The 27967-nt window shown below is 44.8% G+C and overlaps 8 protein-coding genes and 1 long non-coding RNA gene across 12 annotated transcripts in view; 4 read left to right on the forward strand and 5 right to left on the reverse strand.

Moving 5' to 3' along the window:
• The window catches only part of unc-13-4A (BAI1 associated protein 3), a 74017-nt gene extending 72316 nt beyond the window's left edge, over positions 1 to 1701 (reverse strand). The window contains exons 1-2 of one of the 2 annotated variants that reach the window (XM_086829751.1): positions 1419 to 1701; positions 608 to 897 (exon numbers count right to left, since the gene is read on the reverse strand). The gene's annotated coding sequence lies outside the window, so the exon portion shown is untranslated. Of the gene's footprint in view, positions 1 to 607 lie in introns of both variants that reach the window. The other variant, XM_086829750.1, reaches the window with a different exon arrangement.
• A 7168-nt stretch (positions 1702 to 8869) lies between these two features.
• Positions 8870 to 9999, forward strand: LOC110188275 (uncharacterized protein F13E9.13, mitochondrial). Its single transcript, XM_020957966.2, has 3 exons — positions 8870 to 9047; positions 9110 to 9192; positions 9245 to 9999. Exons 1-3 carry the CDS (start codon positions 8972 to 8974, stop codon positions 9914 to 9916), a joined length of 831 nt encoding a protein of 276 aa, XP_020813625.2. The 5' UTR covers positions 8870 to 8971; the 3' UTR covers positions 9917 to 9999.
• On the reverse strand, positions 9914 to 12257 carry RhoGEF4 (Rho guanine nucleotide exchange factor 4). The gene is made up of 3 exons (XM_020957965.2): positions 11947 to 12257; positions 11325 to 11882; positions 9914 to 11267 (listed from the first exon to the last, which is right to left on the reverse strand). Exons 1-3 carry the CDS (start codon positions 12194 to 12196, stop codon positions 10018 to 10020), a joined length of 2058 nt encoding a protein of 685 aa, XP_020813624.2. The 5' UTR covers positions 12197 to 12257; the 3' UTR covers positions 9914 to 10017.
• On the forward strand, positions 12206 to 15270 carry Rint1 (RAD50 interactor 1). Its single transcript, XM_020958523.2, has 5 exons — positions 12206 to 12455; positions 12510 to 13337; positions 13390 to 13615; positions 13672 to 14464; positions 14536 to 15270. Exons 1-5 carry the CDS (start codon positions 12321 to 12323, stop codon positions 14720 to 14722), a joined length of 2169 nt encoding a protein of 722 aa, XP_020814182.2. The 5' UTR covers positions 12206 to 12320; the 3' UTR covers positions 14723 to 15270.
• On the reverse strand, positions 14921 to 17377 carry mrva (minerva). Its single transcript, XM_020958524.2, has one exon. The coding sequence runs from the start codon at positions 17025 to 17027 to the stop codon at positions 15597 to 15599; it is 1431 nt and encodes a 476-aa protein (XP_020814183.2). The 5' UTR covers positions 17028 to 17377; the 3' UTR covers positions 14921 to 15596.
• An 87-nt stretch (positions 17378 to 17464) lies between these two features.
• On the forward strand, positions 17465 to 19247 carry Tcs3 (Probable tRNA N6-adenosine threonylcarbamoyltransferase Tcs3). The gene is made up of 3 exons (XM_020958525.2): positions 17465 to 17809; positions 17871 to 18556; positions 18605 to 19247. Exons 1-3 carry the CDS (start codon positions 17695 to 17697, stop codon positions 18845 to 18847), a joined length of 1044 nt encoding a protein of 347 aa, XP_020814184.2. The 5' UTR covers positions 17465 to 17694; the 3' UTR covers positions 18848 to 19247.
• On the reverse strand, positions 18855 to 19940 carry Pdh (Photoreceptor dehydrogenase). 2 transcript variants are annotated; one of them, XM_020958529.2, is made up of 3 exons: positions 19768 to 19940; positions 19311 to 19709; positions 18855 to 19246 (listed from the first exon to the last, which is right to left on the reverse strand). In XM_020958529.2, exons 1-3 carry the CDS (start codon positions 19909 to 19911, stop codon positions 18956 to 18958), a joined length of 834 nt encoding a protein of 277 aa, XP_020814188.1. In that variant the 5' UTR covers positions 19912 to 19940; the 3' UTR covers positions 18855 to 18955. The 2 variants fall into 2 exon arrangements, with proteins under 2 accessions (XP_020814188.1, XP_020814187.1); XM_020958528.2 differs by having other exon boundaries at positions 19311 to 19712.
• A 340-nt stretch (positions 19941 to 20280) lies between these two features.
• Positions 20281 to 25592, reverse strand: ringer (tubulin polymerization-promoting protein ringmaker). Of its 2 annotated transcripts, none has more exons than XM_020958531.2 (3): positions 25102 to 25592; positions 21030 to 21432; positions 20281 to 20967 (listed from the first exon to the last, which is right to left on the reverse strand). In XM_020958531.2, the coding sequence occupies exons 2-3, from the start codon at positions 21423 to 21425 to the stop codon at positions 20785 to 20787; spliced, it is 579 nt and encodes a 192-aa protein (XP_020814190.2). In that variant the 5' UTR covers positions 21426 to 21432; positions 25102 to 25592; the 3' UTR covers positions 20281 to 20784. The 2 variants fall into 2 exon arrangements, with proteins under 2 accessions (XP_020814190.2, XP_020814189.2); XM_020958530.2 differs by lacking the exon at positions 25102 to 25592 and adding an exon at positions 22231 to 22393.
• Positions 25101 to 27930, forward strand: LOC147644218 (uncharacterized). The gene is made up of 2 exons (XR_015270940.1): positions 25101 to 26807; positions 26868 to 27930. It is a non-coding gene; the product is annotated as an uncharacterized LOC147644218 (long non-coding RNA).
• The last annotated feature ends 37 nt before the right edge of the window (positions 27931 to 27967 follow it).

Genomic DNA, 27967 nt, shown 5'->3' on the forward strand with positions numbered 1-27967 from the left:
TTCACATATAATACGCATAATACTCGTCGTATACGTGGCCATAATAGTTTGCCCCGATAAAGCGGCGGCCATTAAAGTCGCCCGGGGGCCCAATGCCATCAAAGCCGCACATCAGACATCAGTCGGAAAGCTTGTCCATGTTTGTTTGCCATGATTAAAGAAAATACGCATTACGTATACGCCGCATTGGCATCGCATCGACTTTGCCGGGATTTATAGTAATAAAAGCATCGGTAGCTGGAAGCGAGCATAAACATTCATTCGCCAAAAATTGCATGAATACTTTATGGCGAAACATAATAATAAAACGGAATTCGCTTTACTCGAACCGAATCGCGCTTTGTTTGATGTTATTAGCCACGAATCATATTTCAGCTGGACACTCAGGTGTTAATAATATATCGCACAGACATCCATATGTGGGCCATGAATAATAATAATTCACCGAAAGGCTGTGTGTGTGTGTTGAATTTAAAGGCTTTAAATAAATAATGAAGAGTGGCATAAATAATTAAAAAAGCTATGAATTCTTTGGTTATCTTTAATTGTCGTTGGTAACGATTTTCTAGAGTGTTTTTTTGTATTTAGAACTGCTTCAAGGACTCACCTTGCTAGAAAAGGACTTCTCCTGCTGGTGCTCTCGAGTGTTCCCCTTTAACTTTTATGGCTGCATAAATTGACACGAGGCTGGGACTTGACCACAGCTTAAAAAATTCTGATGCAAATTTCGATGGAAAGTTGCTCCTCCTTCTTTTGGGTTTTATTTTTTGATTTCTGTTTCGTCTTCTATGCGGGATATTTTCGTGATATTTATTTTAGCATAATTTTTTGGGGCTGTGCACTTTTCGTTTCTCGTTTCTCGCTTCTCGTTTCGTAGAATTTCGCTTTCCGTTTCAACTTGAACAAAACATTCAGAAGCATATTTAATGGGGCATGACCAAGGCTCTGAGATCGTAAAATAAATGGTTATATTCTGTGGCCCCGAGTGCAGTGTGCTGTGTAGTGTCCTGTGTCGGGTGTCCGGTTCCCTATGCTATACCATCCTCAGTTCCATATACGATGTGGTGTGCTGGTGCTCTGTGCTGGTGCTATGGTTTTCTATATGCAACAGTTGTCGCGGGGAAGGGGAAGGTAGCTAGTACGAGGAAATGGGAATGGTTTCGGGCAAATGGATTTTTATTTTATCGCCTGGCAATAAAAAGCGAAAAACTGCAGGCCGCGCAACAGTTTGCAATTATGTGCAAATGCAGCGTGACATGAACGTGCGGATCCTCCCTTTATCCTTGGTCCTGCATGCAATTTGGCTTTAATTGTTTCGCTGCACCTCGCCTCAGTTTCAATTCAAATTCAATTTGTTTTTAGTTTAGTCGAGTTTACATTTCGTTTCGTTTCATTTCACTTGGCACCCGCGCACTCACTGTTACACTCCCGATTTGTGTGGGTTCGGTTTATTTGCGGATGGCTCTGGAGGATATTTGGGAGTCGCCGACGCTTGTGTGCTCCTCGGCTCCTGACTGGGGACTGGGCTTCCTCTGCTGTTTGGTTAAGAGAGAGAGAGCTACTACCTCCAGCGACGCCTGCCAACAGCGAACTGAGCTGCTCCACTTTCGCGTTTCACCTTATAAACCGTGCATCCATCGGGCTGTTGCTGCTCCTGCTGCTCCTGTGACTGTGACTGTGCTATCCTTAAACGCGAGTCCTGCTTGGCTTCCAGCTTGCCTTCAGTCCTGTGATAAGAGCCTGCAATGGTGTGTGTGTGTGTGTTCCAGAGAGCCCAAAGAGAGAGAAATTGTGTGTGAAAGCTTCTTAGAGAGAGAGAGAGGTCAGTGCGATGTTTTTCATTTTGGGTTTCTCTCGAACAAAGCTCGACAGGGAGTTGGTCCGTTGGCAAAATTTGAATTTCAAATTTAATGGTTTCACAATTGCAAAATCATGTTTTATGTAGAGTTTTAAAAAGGAATTTATAACTATTTAAATGTAGTGTATAAATTAAATCCTTAAAGAAAGAGGATTCCATAAAGAACGCAGTAAAATAAGTATGTTTTCTGGTTACACATAAGATTTAGAAAATAACTATAACATTTGATTAATATGATTGTAATCTAATTTAATTTCCTTACTATGATTGCTCTTTTGTAGTATGTTTTTCAAAGTCTAAATATTATAAAATTTCAAAAATTAACCATAACTTGGTCACAAAATAATACTTATAATACCCTAAATTAACTTGAATTGAATTGAATTTAGTTGCTTCAAACATTTCTGTATTTGCAAATAATTTAATATTTAAACATTCACATAAACATAGAATTATCTATCCCTTCCGGTTCTATGCTTTTTCCTTGCTTGTTGATTTGGGTTCGTCATGAATGAACTTCCTCCTGTTGCATATGTTTTTTGGTGGCCAACGAGGATTTGGGGGGGCGAGGGGATTCGGGGACTTGGCCTAGAAAGGAAACATAGAACGCTCGGTGGCCCATGTTTTGCCCTCCTTCCCGCCATTAAGTTCAAGATGAAGGTTAGCTCCAAAAACTCGAAAAGCTGCCGGAAAAGCTTTTCCACTCTCTCTCTCTCTTGGACGCTCTTTGCACACACACTCTCTCACTCTCTCTCTCTCGCCTGTTGACTCTTGTTCGCTTCTCCGCTCCGCTTCGATTTGTTTTGTTTCCTTTTTGTTTTCCACCATGGCGCCCCAAAAATTATGATGAGCTCCATCAAACGACGGCGCTTAGCGCGCGCTGGCTTCCTTCCTGCGCTTTGGCCACTCACCACCCACCAAGGACCACCTTGAGCCACCCACCAGCCACCCCACCTGCCCACACAAATCCTACCCACTCACAGTCAACCGCTTAAAGATTACACACAAGGAAAATCCAAAAAGAAAACGGTTGGACTTAAGAAGTACTTACTATTTTAAATTCAGATTCATTTGCTTTTAATAATTTTCTATGAAATAAATTCTTGTATTATGTGACTCTTTCTTTTATTTTAATTATTCTAATAATCTAAATAATTTCCCTCTTTTTTTTCCTAACTTCCAAATCCTTAGATTTTTGTCCATGTGCATTTTAGCTTTTTCAGCTTTCTGTGGGCTCCCCAAAATCTGAATTCGTGCTGAACGTAACAGAACAGAACGGCATCAGGACCCGGAACCCCGCCTCTTGCCCGGTGACCCAATTTCATGCCTCCACGTACACGGCGCTCAGCAACGAAGACAGGCAGCTACGCCATATACGCCGTATCCTGGTAGCAGCAGTAGCAGCATCCACATCCACATCCACATCGACATCGGGTGGCAGCGTGTCCGGGGATTGAAGGCATGTGCCTGCCGTGCCCACAGATTTGCAGTCATACCTTCCGCCTGATTGGCCTGGGACTTTGGCATTTGCGGCCCTGGGTGCGGATGGCTGGAGGTGCGAATGCGACACATTTTTGCATCCTGCATTGTTGGCAGTAGGCATCAGATGATTGATTGCCGAAGGACAAACAACAGGATCTGCTGCCACCTTTTGGGCTGCCAGGGACAACGACGAGCCTCCCTCGCTCTTGAAATTAAGCTGCTTAAATAAGCGACAATATCAAGGAGGTGAGCAGCAAGGATGGGGAAACGGTTGAGGGGTGAATGGGAGGACTCCAAGTACGACGTAACTAACTATTCTCGTTGCTCTCTTGGACTGTGAAAATGATAAAAGTTTTGTGCGTCTCTCCTCTACATAGCTTCCCTGCTATCTTTTCTTAATTTGAGTTGGGCCAAAGCAGCCAAAGTTGTTCGCTGTCAATGATGTGAACTTTTGAACTTTGATTGGTTGCCTCACACACACATACACAGGAAGAGGGGCATAATCACGCACACTGAGACCTGAGAGGATAAAAGTATGGAACCGGAATCACTATATTGAAACGCTTTAATTGAAGGCCCTCTTTTAAAGTGCAATTCAAACCCTTAACTATCTACTATTCAGAAACAAACTGAACTGTACAATTTAAAGTGAGATATTACAACTACCTCTTCCCTAAACTTTCGACTACAAATTCCTTTTACGAAATGGAATGCATTGCTCGAGTGTCTTAACAATGGAGAATATACTATATACACAATATAACCAGACAACGTTGCCTGATTAAAAGGGCCAAATAAGCAGGCGAAATTACTTAAATACCCCAAGCCACTTGAATGGAATGCCAATGATATTCTGCCCTGCTTTGTTCCTCTCTGGAAAATGCATTTTCCAGCTTCATTAGTCTCCAGCTCCAGGTGCGTCGTTGCTGCCTAATCCCGGAGCTGCACTCGTAAGCCCCCGAGATAAGCCCGCACCCAGAGACGGCTTTAGCCGGAATGTAAGGAAAGGAATATGGCTTGGACGAGGTAAATGCAAATTAAATGGGGATCCGGGGAAATGCTAAAAGCCTGCACTCGAAATGTCAGTTATTTTTAGTCCAACCAAGTCAACCGATACAAATCACTTTCGCTAATTATGCCCGTCGGACCGAACTTCGTTTCTATCTAAAGGACAGGCCAACGGACAGGCAGAAAAGTACGCCGAAAGTCAAGGATGAAAGTGAGACCACGACGCAGCTGGTCACGACCGAAAGTTCGACTTGTTTTTCCACGTAATCGAGGAGCGCACAGCTGCACAGAAATCCCTCTTGCTTCTGGGAAAATAGTGTGATGAGAGGCCAACTTACAGAAGTTCCAGGAATATATATGCCAGCATATTATGGGATCAATTTTTCAACTCACTCACGGTGCCATCTCTGCTTAAAAAAATAAAGAAAAGAAAGACAAAAGTGAAATGAAAAAGCGTAGCATACATTTGCGCGCCACACGTTGCGACAATTTTTCGACTGGCCAAGATAAAGTGCGGCGATAGCCAACGACTCACCAATGTCCACCCAGCCATGTCTGGGCCAGTGGCCGCTCCCACCGCTACCCGACGCGTCAGTGTTTTTCGGGTGAACCACTCGACGCCCGAGTTTGCTGGGAGTGCCGTCACATTTCTGCCACCTGAGGTCACGACAGCCTCGACCGCGTCGCCCGTCGCCCGTCTGTGGCTTAGTTTAATTAAAGTTCTCTTGAAAATTCGATGTTCGCATTATGGCTCTATTTGCCGGCCTGTCTGGCTACCTGTCAGCCAAAACGCTGGGAATTGAGTAATTTATTTTACCCCAGGCAGCTGCAGCACCAGAAGTAGCAGCAAATTGTGCACACGTGGCGTATGCGTGTTGCGAGTGCTTTAATTGTTTGTCGTGCATCGCTTGCAATTTTCGCTTCACTTTCATTTTGCAGAGCACTGTAAGAGTATTTATTTATTTTTTTATTACACCAAAGTTCCACATTGTCTGCTCTTTTTTGTCGCCCTGCCGTTGTCTGCAAAGTTTTGTCACCTAAATCATTTAGCCGAATATTGCTGGGGCCGTAAAGCAGACAACATTAAACGAAGTGCCAGGTAAGCACCGTCACGAACCGCAGAGCAATTGTTAAAACTCAGCTCTGCATATTGCAGGAAAGGGAGCTATAAAGCTGGTTATACTTTTAAGTCTGGGTCGTGAAAATATTGAAATTCGACGCTTGAAAGTGAGGCTTTTAAAGATGTCCCTGTAAATTATGGTCAAGTCTTAAAAGGTAAGCAGCTGAGTTTAGGAAAAGGTACTGTTCATGAACTACTTATTTGGGATATTAAATTTACTTAATTATTAGTTTTAGAAGTCTGATTTTACTAGTTGAATTCCTTCCTTAAGAATAAGAATAAGAATGTAAAGCCACTCATTAAAAGTTTTTTCACTATTATTTAATGTGTCTCTTCATTTATTCTATTCTTGATTGATTCTATTGTTATTAACTATTCCCCTAATGTTAAACTGCTTATTAGTTGTAGTTTTAAGGAAAGCATAAACTGTTTACCTTACGATTCCCAGAATTTCGTGTGGTTTTGTGGGTTTTTTCAGGGTCTGAAAAACAGAACACACCAAAATCGGATCCATCAAGGTCACCACCGAGCTCCTTTCACTGTGTCTTGCTCGAAAATGTTTTGACTCCTTCCTCCTGCATTTCCCACCGCAAAACCCACCTGGAGGCTCTCCATCTCCATCGTGGTGGTCCATCGATTCGCTGGTTTGGCAGTTTACAAGCCACACCGCGCACTCTGTGCACACATTTCGAGGCTGTTTTCGCTCATTTACCAATTTGCTGGGGCTCTGTTGGGGCCCAACGGTTGCGTGTGGCGTCTATTACCCACTCCCGTGGCCATCGATGATCGATGCGTCGGCGCTGGCGGTGGCGTCCAGGAATTATGACCGGCGATAGCAGGAGCACGCACAGGCTCGACTCGACTCGCCTCGCCTCGCCTAGTCGGTGGGTGTCCTTGTCCTTCGTGGTGTCCGGAATGTCTGTCGCTTCTCGCATGGAAATTGGTAATATTCACTCAATTTATTGACTAATTGCATTTACACTAGCTAATGAAAACGCTCAAATGCCAAATAAAATGGCGAATTTATCAAATTCTCTCACGCGGCCAACGGGGCGCATGAGTAATGTCAAATCAACGTCTGAATATTTGAAATGCTAATTTATAAAATGGCCACCGCTGATTCGGCAATGATAAAAAGTGGGCCGTAGGCACCGCCCAGGTGTTCGGTTTTAGACATTAGGTGAGAAAGTGTAATTTACTTGGAGATAAATGGAAAACTCGTTAGGCTTTCCAACTCTCGAGCAAACCACCCAGTTTAGTTTTTCGTCACGACTTTTGTGATTTTCCCCGCCTCGGTCTTTCAAATTTGTGGTGTGGTCAGGAAGAGCCAGTCTTCCTCGTGTACCTCATCTTACCTGTCCTGCCCAATCTGCAGGTGACAGGCAGTGGACGAATGCAAACCAAGACTCTTTAAAACTGACGGCAACTTTCCAATTAGGAGGCTATAAAAAGTTTCCTCTGCTGCCTGCTAAATAATTCAATTGTTTTGCCATGTCCGCCAGGCTATCATCAGCTTGTTTTTGACTTTTGAAGAGCCTTTGTTATTGCACACCACATAATAATATTTTATGCACTCGCAGCTTGCTTAATTAGTGTGAATTCAAGAAGCTCTCCCTTTGGCCAACTTTTATCTGCTGGCTGGGCAGTTGTTAGTTGTTCTTTGGCCACGTTGGCATTTAAGTTTTTCTCTCCACTGGCAGACTAGTTGGGCTATTAATAAAAATAGTTATGCTCTTGATTAGTTTTTTAATCATTTCCTATATTATTAAGTAAGTTTAGAGGTAGAAAGGTTTTTTAATTATAAATTGAATCCGGTTCTTTGCTTTTGTTGCTAATATGGTACTAAAGTTAATATAGCCATTTTTTTGTCTGTGTGATTAGCCTGGGCTCGGCTAGGGGCAGCTAATTAGAAAAAGAGGGTCCTCATAGAGAGGACATGCAGGGAGGATATCCTGCACATTATGCTTTCTGTTTACCTCCTGTGAAAAGGAGACACAAACAACAAATGAAGGTTGTTTGCAGCTCGCATAATCAAGGGCGGCGGGAGGGCGAATAAGGCAAACACGGAAACAACTTGTTGCAACTACAAGCGAACAAAGTGTGTACATACATACAAACAAGCACATGAGTGTTCGAGGACACAGGTCCTGCCGAGAGATGGGGGTACTGGGTGCGGAAGTGGGCTGGAAGTGAGAAAGGACGCTCGTTGCTCGGATTATAAATAATTTATATTGTTTGCCGAACAGGTAAAGAGTTTCCACTCGGCCCCAGATATTTGCTCAAGTCCTTCGAGGGCCAAACGAGTTGGAATTCGAGAGGGAACTTCGATTTTATCAGCATAAAAGGACCTTTGACCTTGTTGAGCAATCAACTGCTAACCGAAATCCAATTAGAATGCACATTTTTATGGGTCTGGATCGAACGGACCCGCAGGAATAGTGTCCATTACAGAAATCGCTTTTTACATATTGTAAACATCACAAAGCACAATTGTTGCCCGCACAAAGGACTCGCTCGCTTGGCACGCACACATGGAAACGCGTGAAAACAATGCCGGGAAAACAAACAAATGTCGAATATGGAAGGAGGGCGAGGAGAGGCTGGTTACCATGAAACCTATGAGAAAAGGAGAGGGTATATCGCACGCTGTGATAATTGAAATTCTGTCGCGCACAGCGAACGAACGATGCCGTTTCCGCTAAGCGCCGGCAACCAGAAATGGGCACGGGCAGGGGCCCACCTCACCTCCAGCTCCACATCCGGTGATGGGACCTCCTCCACTTCCAGTCGCGGAACCAAATCAAACTCGAGGACAACGCACGCCCCACTCTCCAGGAACAATGTAACTGAGTGACGACAGGAACAACAGAAGCTGTGAACAGCCCAAATGGGGAAGCCTTTCATTTGGCAACTTTACAGGCTGGATGACTTCCCGTCCCTCCTGGCTATTTCTAGTCCTGTCTCTGGGGCGATAACGCCCTCCATTGTTTCGTCCAAAGTGTCATAATTGTTTTTGTTTGCACTCTCCATTTATTTAAAGTGCCGTTCCGTGAGGTCTTTGTTTCTAATACGAGCCTTTATAGAGGGGAGTAAAAGGATACTGCTTCCTTTTCACCTAGAGGGAGTTTTCCTTGGCCTTGAGTTCTGTACTTGAAGCAAAAAATATTAAATACAAAAATATAATCAATTTCTGTTTAAATGTTGAAAAGTTGTTTGGGGATACATTCAATGATTAATGAATATACTTTGTGTAATAAGTAAGTATAAATATTCTGCATGGTAATTGACCCAAATATCATATTATAATTCTATAATTTTTGTTTAATTAATTGCATGATTAATTAAAACAGATATGGGACACATTATAGAACTGAATAAAGTATCAAAAACCACCAAGTTCCTATAGAAACCGGTCTCCATCCCTGGCAATTTATCAGCTGTTTACTGGCAAGCTATATGTTCTTATTCTTCCAATTCGATTTGTTAAAATTGTTAACTTAAATATGCAACGATTTGTAAAAGTATTTGGTCAGCAAACATGCAAGGTAATCGGCATGATACACGTGGATGCCCTGCCAGGTAAGAGAACGAGCACAAAGTAAAGCAAAGCTTTTAACCTGGTGGAGTCCCTACATGATCAGGAACACCACGATACACCGGCAACTGGAAGCAGACAATTGAGAAAGCCATATACGAGGCGAATCTCTACAAGAAACATCAACTGGTAGGATATAGAGCTACTTAGCTTTCCATAAGTTCCAATAAATTCTTTGCAGGATGCCGTTCTCATAGAGAATATGCACGATATTCCCTACATACCGGAGCGTCTACTGGGACCCGAGATAGTGGCCTGCATGACACGTCTGGGACAGGCAGTACGGGAGATAATACCCAAGGAGACTCCCTGTGGCGTTCAGGTGCTTGCCTGTGGCAATAAGCACGCTTTGGCCATAGCCAAGGCCAGCCAGTTGCAGTTCATTCGCAGCGAGGGATTTGTCTTCAGTCATGTGGCGGATGAGGGCTTCACGGACGCCTGCGCGGGCGACTTGCTGCGCTACCGCAAGCTAATCGATGCCGAAGATGTGCTAATTTTTACGGATCTCAAAAAGAAACACAGCTCACATGCCATAACTGCCGATGTCAGCCTCCTGGAAACCGCCCATGCAGCAGAGTTCTTCCTCACCGATGGCATTATCATCACAGGAACAGCCACGGGACATGCAGCCAGTCCCGAAGATCTCAAACAGCTATCCGGTCGGGTTAAGGTTCCCCTGCTAATCGGTTCTGGGGTAACCAAGGATAACATTGCCAGTTATTACAAGGATGCACAGGCCGTCATAATAGGGTCGCATTTCAAGCGGAATGGCAGCTGGTTGGAGGAGATCAGCGAGCAGGCAGTCCAGGATTTCATCCGCCAGATCCACGAGCTGCGTCAAGGGTCCAAGTAATGGGAATTGTAAATTTGTTTATTATATTTGTAAATGATGTAAATAATCGGAGATGTAAATGATAAATGTATACGACGTATGAAGTCTTAAGTCGTCTAATTCTAGAATAGATTGGCAAAGAAATCATAGATACGCTCACGCAATGAAACGGGCTTGGGTGTTGCCTCGTTACCTCCATCGTTGCTTGGAAATGCAAAGGGTTTCTGGTCCACGGCCAGAGACACTGCATCCAAAGTGTCGTCAAACTTAACCCTTTTTTTCTGTGGCGGTGAGCAAATCTCCTCCTGGTTCCTCATGCCAAAATGAACCGGAAACATATGCTCCCCGTTAAATAGGTCCTCGCGTTTTACCACTGTGGGTATGGTATTGTCAACATTGTGAGTCCTAAAGTATGACTTCGAGTCCGAGTAGCGACTGGCGAAGCCGTAGCTTGGATCGTGATCGCTGTTGGTGGCCGGTACATTGCTGCGCTTAAGAATGCCTCGGACATTGGCCACCTTGTCGCCGGTGGCAATATTTTTAAATAGCTTGGAAATGCGATTTTCCTTAGAAGTAGCTTCACCTGATCCTCCCGGTGGATGGCGCAACTGAACCGACGAAGGAGGCGGTGGCGGTGCTGGTGGGGCCAAACGTTTTACAGACCCGGAAGTTGTGGGGTTTCCGCTAATATGTCTTGCATTTGGAGTCCGGGAGATGGCCGAGGGAACCTTTCGCTTGCGCGGAAAACAAGCACTATCATCGGTCTCCTCCTCGGAGTCCGTGCTGCGGTTTTTGTTACGGAAAACGGTCTCATATTCACATTTGCGTTTGTTGGGACTCAGCACATAATCGGCTCCGAATTTCTTCATATCCTTCTTGCGGATGGGCGTCCTCTTGCTCGAGTCCTTGCGCAACGTCTTGCGACACTGGACGTGCAGATCGATGGCGTCGCGGATAAATCCGACCCATGTGCGAGCCAACTGCACATCGCCGGTGCCAAAGATGATGCCATCGCTCTGGCATGTCAGCTTGAAGTTGCCCGGCAGCATTTCGTACACCTTGCACTTCTTCAGTGGAAAAATGCAGCAGCACTCGAGAGAGTTTTCCACAGCGGTGTGCGGGGCACGGTCCTTGACCATCTTGCAGTACATGAAGATGTCTGACATGAGCACGCAGTAGCGTTTTATCTCCGTACCTTTATGCGTGATCTTCTGGAGGATGCCCTCCTTGATGACACGGCGCGAAGGCTTCACAATGTTGGGGGTGCGGTTGACCAGGGAGTTCTGCAGGTGAATCAGATACTGGGTGATCTCCTGCTCCTCCACACAGGTGTTGATGTGAGATGCGGTGGCCTCGATTTCCTTGACGGATTCTGTAACGAAAACCGTATTAATTGGATACTTAACTAACCTTCAATTCTAGATCCTACCCTTTAGCAGCTTATAGTCCGCATCTGCAGGGCTCGTGTAGAGCAACACCTGCTCCAGTAGAAGCTTATATCTCGGCACCCGCTGAATGGGAACGATCATCAACGAGTTGAGCTTGCGCTGCACCTCGGGACGACTCTCGGTCTTCTCCAGAAACTTTCGGAACACCGGATTCTTGCTTATCAGATCCTGAATGAGTAACAGCGCACCGCGATAGTCAAAGGCGTACACCGAGTACAACTTGAAAAACGGAGCCATCTTCAGGAAAGCCTGCGCCACATTTTCCATGTTCGCCTCCAGCTCGCGCAAAAACTCTCCGTTCAAATTGTGGATCATCTCGATCTGGCCAAAGAGCAGCGTGTGATTGGAGCCATCGATTATGGCTTGCTCTTTGAGCGGACGCACAAAGTAGTTCATAAGCAACTCCAGTTGCTCCAGATAGGACTTCTCCGACGAGATGATCTCCTGGATGGCCTGCCGACGGAACCCCAAACGCTTGCCTGACTCCGGATTGGGAGAGCCGATGGGACTGCTATTATTGCTGTCCAGCATGGAGCAGACTGCAAAACAAGGGAAATGAGCAATTAGAATGTAATGCACACCTGGGGACGCTTGTTGTCTCACCTTTCCTGCGTGACTTTGCAGTGAGCAGATTCCTCTCCTGCAGCACTTGGCGCAGCTCCCGGCTGAAGCTGAGCGGCGTATGCGGTGAAGGGGCAAAGCCATGACCAAATCCTTTCTGCCTGGGCGTAAACATTTCCACTTTAATTTCTACGCTAAGAGAAAGAAAAGGAAAACGACGCCGCACCTGTCTTTTTAAACTATGCCCGCTTCTACAGTGTGACCGCCGATTGGCCTTGGAAACATACCACATGCAAAGTGTGCACCCCTAGTCACTTGCTTCTCAGCGCTGGTCACACTACCCCATTTATTTATTTTTTTATACGTGGTTCGTGGCCCAATTTAGATTTAATTTTAAATGTTGTTCTAGCCTTAAAATGCATGCAAAGCTAAGCGAGATGGAGTCGCGCATTGTGGCGCGACTGAACGCAGAGATCGGCAAGGACCAGATGCACCGAGCCAAACACGTAGCCAGTCACTACAGGGAGAGGCTCCAAGCCTTGTATCAGACAGTGAGAAGCAATCGCTTACCATTTACATGTTTTTAATAAGAAATACTTTGCCAGCTCGACTACGAAGATGCCCAGAATGTTTCCTGCTACAAATCTGCCTTTCAGTGCCAGCAACAGGTCTGTGAGAGCCTCGATTTTGAAATGGAGAAGATAGCGCAGTTCGGTGAGAAGCTGAAGATGAAACTGAAGGAGTGCCAACCGGCACTGGACGGAGTTGCAAAGGATCTCGAACAAGTTCGGCAGCTGCAGCGTATAACGCAGTACTTGCGCTTGGTTCAGGATATCCAGGAAATCAGCGCTGCCTTGGGCAATGCCATCAATGGCAAGGACGAAGCCAAATTGGTCAATATCTACCTAACACTGTACGAGGGAAACGACTGCGAACACAGTGTGGTGGGGCGTCTCCATGCCGTGCAGGCGCCATCACTGAAGTCCTTTGCCGAACGCACTGCCATCTACTGGCACAAGCAGCTGATGAAGCGCCTGTCCAGCGAATTCGAGGCTGTGCTGAAGAGTATGCGCTGGGCGCACTTGGAACAGCAGGCCCTCAACTACTCGCCAACACGGGACACTATTAAGGCCCAATTGCTGGCCGAATACATGTTCCTTATCAAATCTCCAGCGGAAGAACATGCGCCTCTCGTAAGCATCACTCCCAGCATTGTGTGTCCGCCCATCAACCAGGTGGTGCAACTTTTGCTGGCTCCGTACCGCCAGCGCTTCACATTTCACTTCACGGGCACCCGGCAAACGAACCGGCTGGACAAGCCCGAGTGGTTTTACACACAGATCCTCAACTGGGGCAAGGAGACACATTTCTTCGTGGGCGAAACATTCCAGCCATCGGCAATGAAGGCGGGCAAGCTGGACTATAATCTCAGGGTAAGGTACTTATTGTCCGACCATTAAAAAAGCTCATCTTAATTCCTTAAAGCTGGAGTTCATGCGAGGACTGGTGCAGTTAGTCATTGAGAAGCTGGCCGTGGACATTGAACAGATTGCCCAGGACGAGATTCTCTTCGCCCATCTAATCGACGAGACCCTGGCCTTTGAGTCTGAGCTGCGCGAGACGTTCGGCTATCCGGCAAGCTTCCCCAGCGCCATTTCCGTAATCACACAGCCGATGTATTTGCTGCGGTGGATTTCCCTAGAAGAGCGATGTGAGATAAGGTGTCACTGCCCCTTTGCCCTGTTATTTAATATTAATTTTGCCTAGTCTGCGCGGAAAAAATGGATTACATACTGCAGGCGGAGGCGCCGTTCCTGCTAATTGACCCCAACACATTCGAGGACGATTTGAAGATACCACGCTGTGCGGATCAGTTTATGCGACTGCTGGACGCCATTAAAGATCGGTACTATGGCTTGGTTCAGCCGGGCCACCAATTGCAGTTCCTGCAGTTGCAGCTGGAGCTAATCGATAGCTTCCGCAGACGCCTGGTGCAGCTACACAGCAGTGGAGCCGTGCGTAGTATTCCCGTGCTGAACGCCATCAACTACCTGATGATGGTGCTGCGCGAGTGGGGCGAGAACGTGCACTATCTACATCTGCATTCGGCGCTCGCCGGCCCCAATGCGTCCGAGATCAATTCTGTGTTTGAGCATGCTGTCACCGAACTGGAACACTGGGCCAGGCAGCTAACGAGAGATCTAGCCACAAAGGCCACCAACGAGATGAAGGCAAAGTCGATGAGCTACCGAAGGGATGTGTGGCCAACAATGCCGGAGCAGAATAGCCGGGAGCCGTTCATCCTGTCGCCCAGCGGCGGCGAAATGTTTCAGGTGCTGGTCACCCTGCTACACAATCTGGAGAGCGAACTCTCTGCCAATCTGTTCAACCAAACGCTGCGCTTGATGGCTCATCAAATCGATGACTTCATGGTCGACAGCATGGTCATGAACACGAAGTTTTCGCCTGCGGGAGCAGCGCAATTCAATTACGACATGACGCGCAACTTATTCGCACTCTTTGGCCAGTATACTCGTCGACCGGAGCTGCTCTTTAAGCGGTGAGTCATCCCAAAATATGCCACTTGTGCAATAAACATAAATCTGACACCTTTCCAATTCGATTCACCAGAATACACGATGCCAGCAAGCTGTTGACGGCTGCTCGTGGTACGGCTTTGTTACTGCTGGAAACGCTACGCAGTAGCCAGTCGGCGGAGGAGAAAATGAAGCCACTACGGGAACTGAAGGTGCTCAGTTTGGACAGCAGACAGTGCATTGAGGTTTTAGAGCGGCGAACGGACATTAAAATGTTTTAAAACAATGGAGAAAACTGCAGCGTAGATTATTGTTTTTCTTTAGGAATTTTTAAAATTTTGTATATTTATACGCAAGAGCTTTTGCTATAATTAACAATTGACACTGAGGTTATGGCGGAAATAAACATGTAAATATGAGTTTTTCCTCCCTTAAATCAAATGCCAACATATCACTCTTTTAATTAATATTAGTTATTCTTTGTGGAAGTATTGTGTTAAACTGTATTTTACATAATTTTTATTTGCAAGTAAGGCTTGTTTATAAACATAGTAATCAAGACGGATTAATTAACTAATTTCAATTACACCAGGACATAGTTTTGTACTAGTGTAAATGCTAGTAACTGCCACGAATGAGAGATATAGGTTCGAGTAACACATACTATATACATATACAATTAAATCCCGAATTTCCGCCCTGGGCGTTCAAGTCTTGAATGAGTTCTGGTTGTGTTTCGTAGGATTATGGATGTTTAGTTTAATTTGTAAAACGTTGACACGAAAATATGCATTAACTGTTGTAATAATAATAAATTGATCTAAAAATACATAGCGTAAAATAGCATATAAACCGCCCTAACAACGCTCTCGAACAGCGGCGATTCATGCTGCTGATTCCAGACCGATCGGGGCGTATTGTACACTTTCCCCATCCCCTCGCTGACCAAAAAACAATTGCAGTTATTAAATACCAATTTGCGACTTGAGACGCACATCACACTTCAGCATCACATCGTCGTGGATCAGGATCAAGGGTGCACAGCCCGCAGAGAACAACTTTATGCCTACACTAAATAAGCGCTAATGATCCGATAATCTGCGGGTAATGCTCACTCACTCCCTAATCGATCCGTCCTTTGTCCCCTCAGTATGTCTATTCAAAGTTCTGATAATTCTCGGCGCTGACGAACTGCGCCCGCTGCTGGGGAGTCATGTTGAGATTGCCGCGATGCTTGTTGTTGTAGGCCCAGATGATGCCGGTGGAGATCAGGGCAATGGTCAGCCAGCCCATGAAGAAGAGTTGCACCCACATATGTTCGCCGTTGCTGTGATCCACGATGAGGCCAGCTAGAATGGTGATGACGGCCAGGCCGAGATTCTGGATGGACTGACAGAAGCCGTAGGCAGTGCCCAACTGATACTCAGGAATGATGAGGGCCACCAGGGGCCACAGGCTGGCAGCCAGCATGGAATACGAGAGTCCCATCACTACCATACCCAGATACGGCGTCAGCTGTGTGAACGTCAGCAGGGCATGGGCTCCGATAGTGGTGAGGGTGGCGGTGAACACCCAGGTCACGTTCCTTCCTACCTTATCGATGATGAAACCGAACACGGGACTGGATACCGCGGCAATCAAATACACCAGCGAGTCCACGGTGTTAGCCTCCGCGGGAGTGTAGCCAAAACGGTCGACAAAGAACTTCTGTCCCAAGGCAATGAACGGGAAGATGGCCACGTAGTAGGCCACGCAAATGATGGAGACCATCCAGAAGGGTGGCTTGAAAGTAAAGATATCCGTCAGCTTGGGAATCTGACCGGAGGGGTTGTTGTTCCGCTGCAGAATCCGTTCCGCCCGCTTGTCCATCCAGCCGAGAATGAGGGCGCAGATCAGCGACATCACGCACGTGAGGGTGGCCAGCAGCAGAACGACGCCCAGGGCCTGGTGTCCCTTGTAGAAATTGCTGACGTAGTCGTAGATGGGCTGCATCACCCAGAAGTTGACGGTGCTGCCGAAACGGGCCACCGATAGCTGCAGGCCGAAGACCATGTTCAGCTCCTTGCCCTTGAACCAGAGCACTGCATAGCTGTTCTGGGCCACCGCTAGCGACTCGGCGCCGATGCCAAAGATGAATCGTCCCAGGATCATCAGCCAAAAGGCGTTCAGGATGCCGCCGCTGGCGAAGAGCAGCTGTCCCACCAGCAGGATCATCATGTAGATAATTGTGCCCAGGCGAATGCCAAACAGCCGATCGATCAGGAAACCGCCCACGAAGCACAGAATCACATTGGGCCACGAGTAGATCGAGTAGATGAGCGTAAACTGTGTTGATGTTAGGTCCAAGTCCTTCTTGAAGACATTCTGCAGGGCCCCAGGATTGTCGTAGCAGAAGTACGATCCAAATCCGAGTAGGCACATGAACACCAGGGCCATGAACCGATGGCTGGTGCTCGAGGGCATGCAGCAGCCGCCGGAGGGCAGAGCCAGCTCATTGTCTTCCCGATTGCCTCGCCCGGGACTATCCTCCTCTACCGCGTTCGACACCTCCTCGTCCACAATACGTTGCTCGTCCTCGCGCGCCATCGCTACCACCGTATGAATCGCTGGCTCACGTAGTACTGACCAGCGACTGGAACCGCAGATTGGATGGGCGTATCAGAGTTTGTGCGATTTATCGGGTTTCGTTCGTTTGTTATTAATTTCTTTTTTCCTTTTTAGCTTTATATTTCCTGCGATGCACTTGTTTTTCGTTTTATTTTTCGCCGTTTCTGCAAAATAATTGTATCAGTTGTGCGAGGGTGTGAGTGTGCGATGAACTCTTCTGCTTTCTGCTTTGTCTGCTTCTCTTATCTCGCTGCTTTAGTTTTTGTTTTTCTTTACTGTACTATTAAACCTTTGTCTAATGCGTTTGTTGTTGCTTGCGTAGGTTACAGCAGCTTAGTCGTTATCACTTTTCACACTCCACTTACAAGTCCGAGTTCACTATGCCAATATATGCACGGTGATTGCTGCGAGCGCCCGCACTTTACTGTTGCTCAAAATGAATTAATATTGTTTCGATCCGTACTAATTATCGTTAATTACGCATATATACATCAGCAGTGCTGCCAACTGGTTTTGCTGGGGCAAACTGGCAGTCCCAGTGTGGCCAGCTTCTTTTTTCTCTGAACGGAAAATTTGGTGGTCACACTGGACTTTGTTTACATTCTTCGCCTGTTGGAATTATTTATAATAACTATTATTAATTACAATGGTTTGCGCTCTAGGCATTGAAGGAAGTGCCAATAAGATAGGCATAGGCATTATTAAAGACGGCGAAGTACTGGCCAATGTCAGGAGAACCTACATTACGCCACCAGGAGAAGGTATATAAACTATAGACACCGGCTTTTCGAAGGATTCATTAAGTCTAACCGCATGCAACAGGTTTTCTGCCCAAGGAGACGGCCAAGCATCATCGTGAGGCTATCCTTGGCTTGGTCAAGGCTAGTCTGAAGGAGGCGCAACTGAAACCTGCCGATCTAGATGTCATTTGCTACACCAAAGGGCCAGGAATGGCTCCTCCACTGCTGGTAGGAGCTATTGTGGCCCGCACGTTGTCCCTCCTGTGGGAGAAGCCGCTGCTCGGCGTAAACCACTGCATCGGCCACATCGAAATGGGACGTCTGATCACCGGCGCCCAGAATCCCATCGTTCTTTATGTAAGCGGCGGCAACACACAGGTGATTGCCTACTCCAATCAGCGATATCGCATCTTTGGGGAGACCATCGACATTGCCGTGGGCAATTGTCTGGACCGATTTGCACGTATTATCAAGCTGTCTAATGATCCCAGTCCGGGCTACAACATTGAGCAGCTGGCCAAGCAGAGCAGTCGCTACATCAAACTGCCTTATGTGGTCAAGGGCATGGATGTGAGTTTCTCAGGTATTCTTTCCTACATCGAGGACCTGGCTGAGCCAGGACGGAGGCAGAATAAACGGAAGAAGCAGCAGGAAGCAGAAGTCACAGACTACAGTCAAGCGGATCTGTGCTATTCCCTGCAGGAGACCATCTTTGCCATGCTGGTGGAAATCACAGAGCGCGCCATGGCACACTGCGGTTCCAATGAGGTGAGTCCTCAATTTTCCACCTTACGTACTTGCTAACTGTCTTTTCAGGTCCTCATTGTAGGCGGCGTGGGCTGCAACGAGCGACTCCAGGAGATGATGCGTATTATGTGCGAGGAACGGGGTGGAAAGCTCTTCGCCACCGATGAGCGCTACTGCATTGACAATGGATTAATGATTGCGCATGCCGGTGCGGAAATGTTTCGTTCTGGGACCAGGATGCCCCTCGAAGACGCCTTTGTCACACAGCGATTCCGCACGGACGAAGTCTTGGTCAGTTGGCGGGAGGACTAATCGTATGTGCAGCGTGCTTTGTTTGTTTATTAAATAACTAATTTCGATAATTTTTTCGAAGATGTGTATAGTGTATGTATGTGTAGTATTTGGTGAAATGATCCTTATTTACAGGGCCTGCTCCTTGCCCGTCCATTGAGGCTTCAAGTCCAAGGGAAAGATGCGCTTTCCCTCGATAACATAGACAGCTCCATTCTTATCCTTCTCCAGGACATTCAGAATACAGCGAGAGACATCAGCTGCGCTCTGCTTGTTCAGCCTGTCCAGGATCCTGTAGGTCTCGTCACTCGTCTCCGGAAAGATGATCTTCTCCGTAAAGTTGGTGAACATGTCCGTCATCGTAGCTCCAGGGCAGACAGTCACAAACCTGATGCCCGAGCGTTGATAGAACTTCTCATTCTAAGGATTGCATTAAAAGAGATTTAGCATTCGGAAGGCTACAGATCTTGGAGATTCTTCTTACCGCCAGGCATCTAGTAAAGTTGATGATGCCCGCCTTGGTGGCCCCGTAAATAGGAATGATGAACATCGGATCCAATCCCACCACCGAGCTCATGTTGACTATTATGCCACCTTTGCCGCCATTGGCCTTGTCCATGTAGGGTAAGGCACTTAGAGTGGAGTTAATGATCCCACCCAGGTTCACCAGGAGAGTCCTCTGCACATCTTTGTCATTGAAGATGCCCGCAACGTTTACCACAATGTCGATGTTACCGAAGGTCTTGGCTATCTCCTCGTAGGTGGCCTCGACTCCCTTCTTATTCGCCACGTCCATCTTGACGATCATCACGCTCTGCGTGGGATGAGCAGCACGTAGTTTAACAAACTCCTCCAGGTTGTCCTGCAAATCGATGATGGCCACCTTCTGGGATACAAATTGGTTAGGAAATGCCACTCTATAGACTCCATATGTTACCCACCGCTGCTCCGGCAGCCAGAAGCTGCTTAGACACCTGCAGACCGATGCCTCCAGCTCCGCCGGTAACCACCGCATTCTTGCCACGAAAGGACATCTTGCTCTGGCTGGTATTCTTGGTAGACGGTGATATTCCTTGCGGGTTCATCAAGCTTGGAGCTTGCTAGTTGCACTGCTAACTTGGACAGGCAGCGATCGGCGTTTTTATAGCGATTTTTCCGGGGATATATGATATATCTTGGAGTGACTTTGGCACGACTGCAATCAATAGCCAGTTTTCCACTTGCTCTGGGTTAGGATTATGCAAACTCAGGCCGCCGCCATATCGATTTCGATCGTCATCTCTGGTCGCTCTAGCGTTCAGTCCGCTTCACACCGCTCTGGTTTTCGCGATGTCAGCTTTGCATCAGTGATAATGACAGAATAAACCAATGATCTCTTAATATCGACCTTCCTCCTCCCTTTTCTTTCTGAGGGAATATATATTATAACTATTTACACAATTTATAATCTCCTATTTATGTAAATGTGTTTCTTTATTTATTCAAGCGAAAATCTTATGAGAACATAACATATTCTTTTATGTATGTCTTATTTCTTTGGTTTCCATATTTGATTATTAAGTTTCTTTCACAAATTTCAATATTAAAAATGTACTTCTTATTCTTACATCTAACAAACATGGATTTAAAGACCATGAAATTTATATAAATTTGATTTGGATTTGCTTTTGAACTCTTTTGGGCCGCGTTAGTGGTTTACGTTTTGAATGAGAACAGAAGGAAACCATAAAAACAGAACTCAAAAATTATAATTAAAATATCTCAATTTATTTGTAAGCACTTAAATTATCACAAACTTATATTATGTACACAAATTAATTACGATAAATAATTGCAGCTACCAAAAGAAATGGAAAACATAAACTAGAGAAACACAAAAGTTATAGAAAAGTAAGAGAGAGTGAGAGTGATATTAAGAGGGGGTGGGCGGTTGCAAAAATTTGTGGGTGATTCCCCTTTTAGTGTCCAGCATCGTAGGTGTCCTTGTGCTGGTAGCCACTCACATAGCCAGAGTCATCGACCAGGTTGCGCCTGCCGGCAATGCCCTTGCCCTTGCCGGTGGCATCGAAGCGCTCCTTATGGGAGCCGGTGTACTTGCTCGTATCCGTCAGCCGATCCACTGCAGCTGCCGCCTTGCCAGCCTGGATATAGAAATTACAGTTTACTAAAGAGCATCTATATAGAAATATTTGCTTAAACCTACCGAAACAGAGGCCACTCCGGGAGCCCCACAACCGGCCAGCTTCTGCTTGACCTCCGACAGCTCCACCTTTTTCGTCTTGGCCAGATCGTCCAGGAATTTGTTGTAGTCCCCAATCGAGATCTTCATGGCCTTGAACTTCTTGAAGTGTATGCCCGTATCCGTGGTGGTGATCTTCTTATCAATCACCTTGGCCTGCTTCATCCACTTGTCGCTCTGCGAGAGCGTAATCAGCTTGCCATCGGATTTGGTGTCCCCGAACTTGGAGAAGGCCTTGAACTGGTCCGAAAAGCTGACCTTGGGCGCCGCCTCATCCTCCAGAGCCAATTGGGCCAACTCTGCCGCCGGGGCCTCGGGAGCGGGAGAGGGACTTCCATTTGCAGCTGCTGCCTCGGACATGGTGGCTCTGTAAGGGAATAAGGGAAGATTATTAATAAATTATATTACGAATATATTGATTTTCTATATTCAAAGATTGTTTAAATTTATTTGTATTAATATTTTAGAAAATCAACATCATCCATTTATTTAAAGAACTAAAAAGTTGATTCCCTTTCAGGGTATTATAATTTTAGTCAGAAGCTTTAAAAGTAGTGAAGGAGTCATTTCCGACCCTATAAGTGATATATATTCTTGATCAGCATCAATAGGCGAATGCATTTAGCAGTGTCCTGTTGAAAATAAAATTTTTGAAATTTTATCGATTTTTTTTTTCAAGAAAATTAAGAAGTTACAACGTCAAAAATTGATACAAATTTTTGTTTTTTTAAAGGTTAAATTTAGTAAGCAGATTTATTATCCTAATAAAAACTAACACAGGACAGCTTTCCGAATTAAAATTAATGCTTTTTTGACTTAGTTATGGAGTTTTAAAACATTGATTATTCTACAAAATTGTCATATAAAAATATAGTTTCTAAATATGCGAAAATTTTAAGCTTAGTTATGATCGGTATTTCTATACGATCTTATAATTTAATTGCAAACTGTCAACTTTATTTTCCTGAAGTTATATTCTTTTCTTGTTATTACCACATTGTATTCAAACAAAACGTTTTTCAAGTAGAGTGGGAGTCATTAATGGTTGATGATATGTGTAGCCTGATAGGTCAGTTCATTTTATTGTTTTTCTTGGCTGGCACGCAACTTTTCCTTTCCGCGTAATCGGCTTGGAAAATTACCCGTATCTACGCAGTTTTCTCACCTGTGGGCCACCACGCTGACCAACATTATTGCGGTGGGTCTTGTACGTCTTCGTTGACTAACGAGGCTATGTATATTCTGATGCGTATCTCAACTTGAGGCTTATCTGTGTGTTTTATTCAGTTTCCTATCTGAACGATATGGCGATACTGGGGGTACTGGACAAGAACAAAGCTTATAACCCAAAGCTCTCTCAGCTGATGCCGGGGAGAGGAGGAAAAACAAATTGCGAAATTGGGAGAGATCCAATAATGGAATGGCGTCATCTGATGGCTTCCATACCCCATACCTGCCTCTAACGACGCTAATTATCGCATTTGTGTGATGTCCAAATAAACAAAAATAAATAACCAACGGGTTTGCCTCATCGAGGTTTCTTAAAGAGGGTCTCAAAACTTTGCGGTGGCTTTGTAGATCTATTATGATCAAACAGTTACCAAAGGTCTAAGTTATATGGTAAATATATACCAACAGTTACGATAGCAGTATAATTTAATCTAAATATATATTTTATTTATAATTTATCGTTAAATTTATGTATTTTAAGTGTACTTAAAGCTTAACATCAAGCATTACCCCATCCAGGCCTCAAGCATACCTCACTTAATTTGTTTGCCCATCGAACGTGGCATAAATTTGGATGATAATTTAGTTTTAAAATTGCTTGTAGCATAAATTGTCGTCGTGTTTACAGGCTACCCAACACGAAGTTGTGGAAATGTATGGCCGGGCAGTTGAATCCTCCCATAAACAGTAAATAAAACGTGAGCATTTATTGGCGGGGCCATTAATTACGTACCACTTAAGGTTGGTGGCTGGAGCCCCAGGAGATCTGGACCTGGAAGCTGGAAGCTGTTTGGGGAACCATTTAAGGCACCGATAAGATGAGGTTCCAACCAGTTCGAGTTCGGGGTAAGATGCTGTGGCTTGTGCCGGGACAGATGTTAACAAATCGGTGGTATCCTTAGGCCGAAGGTCATGGCTGAGCGAACTTGCATGACCTTGATGCAGTCCGTCGAGCATGTCACTCCCACTCATTCCCAACCCGAATCAAATAGTATATGTATGTGTGTTCGTCAGCGAATCTAGCTGCTTATGTCATCGCCTCATTACGCCCCATTCTCCGATTACGCTGCTCTGGGATCAGCTTTGGGGTGAGGCAATTTCATAGACCATATTCCGTCGAATCTCTTTCATTGTAGTGAATAATTGAGAGCATTGCATGCATCATCGCAAAGACCTTTAATCGTTAATCATCTTCGGGGGTCTCAAGTCTGAGGGGTTATTGAACTTGAACTCCACTGGAGCCGAAACAAATTGCTGAACACGTCCCCGGAGAAGACTAATGGAACCCTTTACTCCGCCTTTACTTGTAATTGGAACCCATAAATACTGAGAAACAAGAAAAGTTGACAAACTACAAGACACAAAAGAAGTTGAAATATGAAAGAAGAGTTTTAAAAAAGACACGGAATGGAAGCAAGACGAAGTTAAGAGTTCTCTATAAAGGTGAATTTTTAATAATATTGGAATATATTAAAATATATTATAAGAACTTCTAATTTTATAATTTAAATGTAGTCATATTAGCCATTTAGGACTTCATATCCGTTGGCAAACTTGTCGCAATTTAAAAGGGAAACACTCAACTTATGATCTTGGGAAGATAACACAGTCAAACCGGAAGTATTGGTCATGTTTGGCATACCGGCTATTTAATATACACACTATATATATATTATATTTTAAATATGCTTCCCTCTGACTTAACCATCTGAAAGTCATGTTGTTTGCCACAAACATGACCGCCGGGCCCCAGAAAGCGAGGCAATGTGATGGGGAACGTGGATAGTCTAAATCAGAAATAATCCGCTTTGACTGTCAGACCATAAATAATTCGTTTCTCCTCATATTTATATTTTTCCCCCATCTTCGTTTTAAATTCTTTGCCTGAATTTCTGATCTGGGAACGAGTTTTCATCCAGTCGAGCATTGCGAATTCGTAGCCAACATTTTAATTAGTTTTTAACCGAAATGGTAAAAGTTAATTGGGAATATATTTATGGTCAACATTTGAATGGGAATGCAAATAGCTTTTAGATAGCCACATATAGAAAACAATAAGCTTCCTGGAGGAGGGGGACACATTATTAACCCAACCTACCTCAAGTGGACTGCCGGAGAACAAATGAATGGAGGGATATTTAGGTCATCTTGTTGTATATTTATAACTACAGAAAATATGAAATACTGCACTAGAAATGGCTGTATATATCCCTCTCTTGTGTGTGTATATATAAACATTCTGAAATATAAGCTCTACGGTCTAAATGCATAAATTAATTTTGTTTTCGGGCGCGAAACAGGAAACTAAGGGGATTCTCACACACAACACGCAACGCAATAGAGAAATCATTGACTTAGGGGGCCTATGCTCTGGACATTCTACATAATATATGTATATGTACGATGCTATGTTATATATACATACATCATCACTAGCCCAGATGACATCACTTGGGAGCTGGGAAACGCGCAAGCGCCGGTTGGGAGAAAGGGTTTCTCTGGGGGGGTTTTTTGGGGCTTGAAATTCAGACCTATGACACACGCATATATACACACGGAAGCGGGGAAACTGCGCCTAAAACAATGCCAGGACAAAGCCTTCAACTGCAGCAGGAACACAAAAAAAGGGAACGCGATTGGGTGGCATTAGAATTGGGTCAGAATCGCGCTCTTGAAATCAAGCACAGCTTCCCTTTTCTAGGGTGAAAATAATAAAGCTCCCTTTGGAGGCTGCTCAAGGGTCCAGGATACACATAGAACTTTGCTTACATCTTAAGTTTAATTTATTGACTCTTCACCAACTTACATTTATTTCGAAAAAAGCTTGAAAATTCCTGATTAAATTTCCAAAATATTATCTCTGCTATTCCTTGGATGTTTTCCAAAATATTTGACTTGAAGGCAAACGCGCGAATGCTGTCGATGTCGAAACTCAACTGTTTGGGCAAATGCGCAGCCATCAGCTAGCAAAGGCCCAAGCGGCGTATGAGTGATATTTTTGTTTTCGAGTGAGCTTTCGTTGAGTGAAAACGAAATGAAAATGCTACACATCCTCAATGGAATTTTATCAAAACAAATGACAAGCAAATCAGATAGCTGCCAAACATAAATAAATAATACATTTCGCCGACTTTCTGAATGAGATAAAGAAAGAAAGAGATTTGGGCATTCCGTGTGTATATACTGACCCCTATATTTTTATTCCAGCGATGACTTCATTTCGCAAAAAACAAATACATTGTATAAACCGAAACTAACAACGAAAGCCACACGACGAAGCCATTTATCAAACGGAACGAAAAAAAAGAGACGTAGAGCCCAAAAAGAACTCAGAATAACAAAAGTGACGCGGGTCTTATCAAAACCAACAAGTTCCACTCGAACCCAGGGTTTGTTGTGAGTGAAAATGTGAAAATAAAGCTTAAAGCTTTAGGCATATAGTACAGGTGGGAGGTAGGGGGGTTAGGCCATATAAACTCAGCTAGTAAAACAGTCCATTTTTATGTGTCTGAAAGCTGTAAAACGATGCGTGAAATTTCTGACAACAAAACACGCACAACAAGTGACAGACAACAATTGGTATAATCAGGGGGGTCTTTCGGGGTGTGACTTACTAGGAGGCGGTCCTATTAACTATCATGAGCATGAGCTCATGCTCAAGTATGCAAATCACTTTTTATTTTCGAGTAGTCGAAGCGCTTAAGACTTGTAGGTCGCCCCAAAAGGTAACTGGGTTTTTTGAACTATGAGTTTATTTGGAGCGGTAGGAAAAGGGCAATCAGGAACAAAAAAAAAAAAGTAAAAGTCAGAAGGAAATCATAAGGAAATTGCTTCAACACACAATAAAATGATTAACACAAACTGACACAACAAAAACCCAAAACAAACCTTAGGCATACACAAATAAAAAAAGAAAGAAACATTGACAGTGATTTATGGCAACTGACTGTCAGAATTATTTGGTTAGTTTCGTGGCCAACGGGCCACATGATGAAGTCATAGGCCTGGCCCAAAGGAAAACAACAAAATACATAGGAAACTTGTTTAAAAGACGAAAGTTTGGGTACCCTTTTATTAGTAGTTTTATTCAAAATTTAAATAAATATTATATAGTTTTAAACCCTTCTAAGTTTATTTTGGAACCTTAACTAAACAGTTAAGAAAAATCTTTTATTTTATACTAAAATTTCCTTTTCTTGTTTTTCAAATGGTAAAATTCTTAACAAAGTTATAACACCCTTTCACCACTTGGAAAGAGTATATCACGTTTTCTTTAGTGCAAATCTATTAAAAACATTCCCATAAGTGTTAAAACCTATCAATTTCTGCCACTCATTATACACTCTTTCAAGGGCATAAAAACAGACCCCATCAAGGGCCAATACATACGGACAAGAGTCTTGCCACCTGGCCCTATCTCAGGTACAACTCTAATTAGCCGCGAGTGAGAGGCAGTCCAACACGACGATGATGGTTCGCAAATCAGTGGAGTGGCCCACGCCCAGTGTCCAAGTAAAGTAATCCAAAGCAAACCAGACCAGGGATCCCATCCAATTGCAATTTCAATTCCAGCCGAGAACTAACGAGATCATTAAGGCTGGCAGGAATGGCGAGAATTGGGCTCTGATTGAAACTAAGTGCCAACGGGGCTAACATTAAAACGCACTTATCAACCGGTTGCAAGTCAAGGCCAATGTGATTCTTGCAGCTGGGGCAACTCCTCCTAATCGGGAGCGAAGTTTAAGCACAGCAGATCTGCGACAGCCGATAAAGCCTCAGCTAAAAATAAAACCCAGGGGAAGGAGCAGCAGCAGCAAAAGATACAAGACACTGCAGCTGCAGATGCAACAGAGACGTATGCCCCAAGTCATGTTCGAAGGGGGAAGCTATCAACAGAAATCCCCCTCTATGGTTGCGCCACTGGCGGCACACAAAGAGTGTCCAGTGTCCAGGTTGGGGCCAAATGTGGCCCTTGGCCTTCACTCACCTTGAGATGCCGTTGCAGTTGTTGTGCCACAGCGGCATTGTCGTGGCCCCGTTGCAACGTTCGCATTCGGATTCGGATTCAGATTCGGAGGGACAACAAAAAGGAGGCGGAGGCTGAGGCTGAGATGCACAATGCGGGTACAGCAGCAACAACAATTGCATATCAATTACACGCTGGGCTGGATGCGGTCTTTGGCCTTGATGGAGTCAGCACCACGTACCCATCCAAGGCTCTTCAGCGCCAATATCACGGATGCCGATGCCAGGCAGCGATTGTCAGCAAAGGAGCCTGGTGCCTCCCTCATTTGAGCCCACTCCAGCCTTGGGCACAATTAAACCAAATTGACACCGCCCTCAGGAGGAGGTTGGAGCAGGCGGAGGAGTTGTTCCAGGCGAAGATTGAAGCTCCAGAGGAGGGTAGATGGAGGCGAAATGCCCGTTAACGACACAAGTGGACAAGACAACGCGATCGCCTCGTTTGCATTCAAGTGCAACTGATGGATACATTTGGAGAAATAAAATGTAATATATAAATTAAAATATATTTTAAAAGGCATGTATAACAAAAGAATTATTTGAAATAAGAGTATCTTTTTTATATTACTTAAGAATAATGATTGAAAATATATTTTATATATGAGAGAACTAGAACTTTAAGCATTATTAAAACCCCCTGAAGAGGTATT

This window comes from Drosophila serrata, unplaced genomic scaffold (assembly GCF_035046125.1).
Source record: "Drosophila serrata isolate PLE 108 unplaced genomic scaffold, ASM3504612v1 contig_217, whole genome shotgun sequence".
In the NCBI taxonomy this organism is placed as follows: Eukaryota; Metazoa; Arthropoda; class Insecta; order Diptera; family Drosophilidae; genus Drosophila; species Drosophila serrata.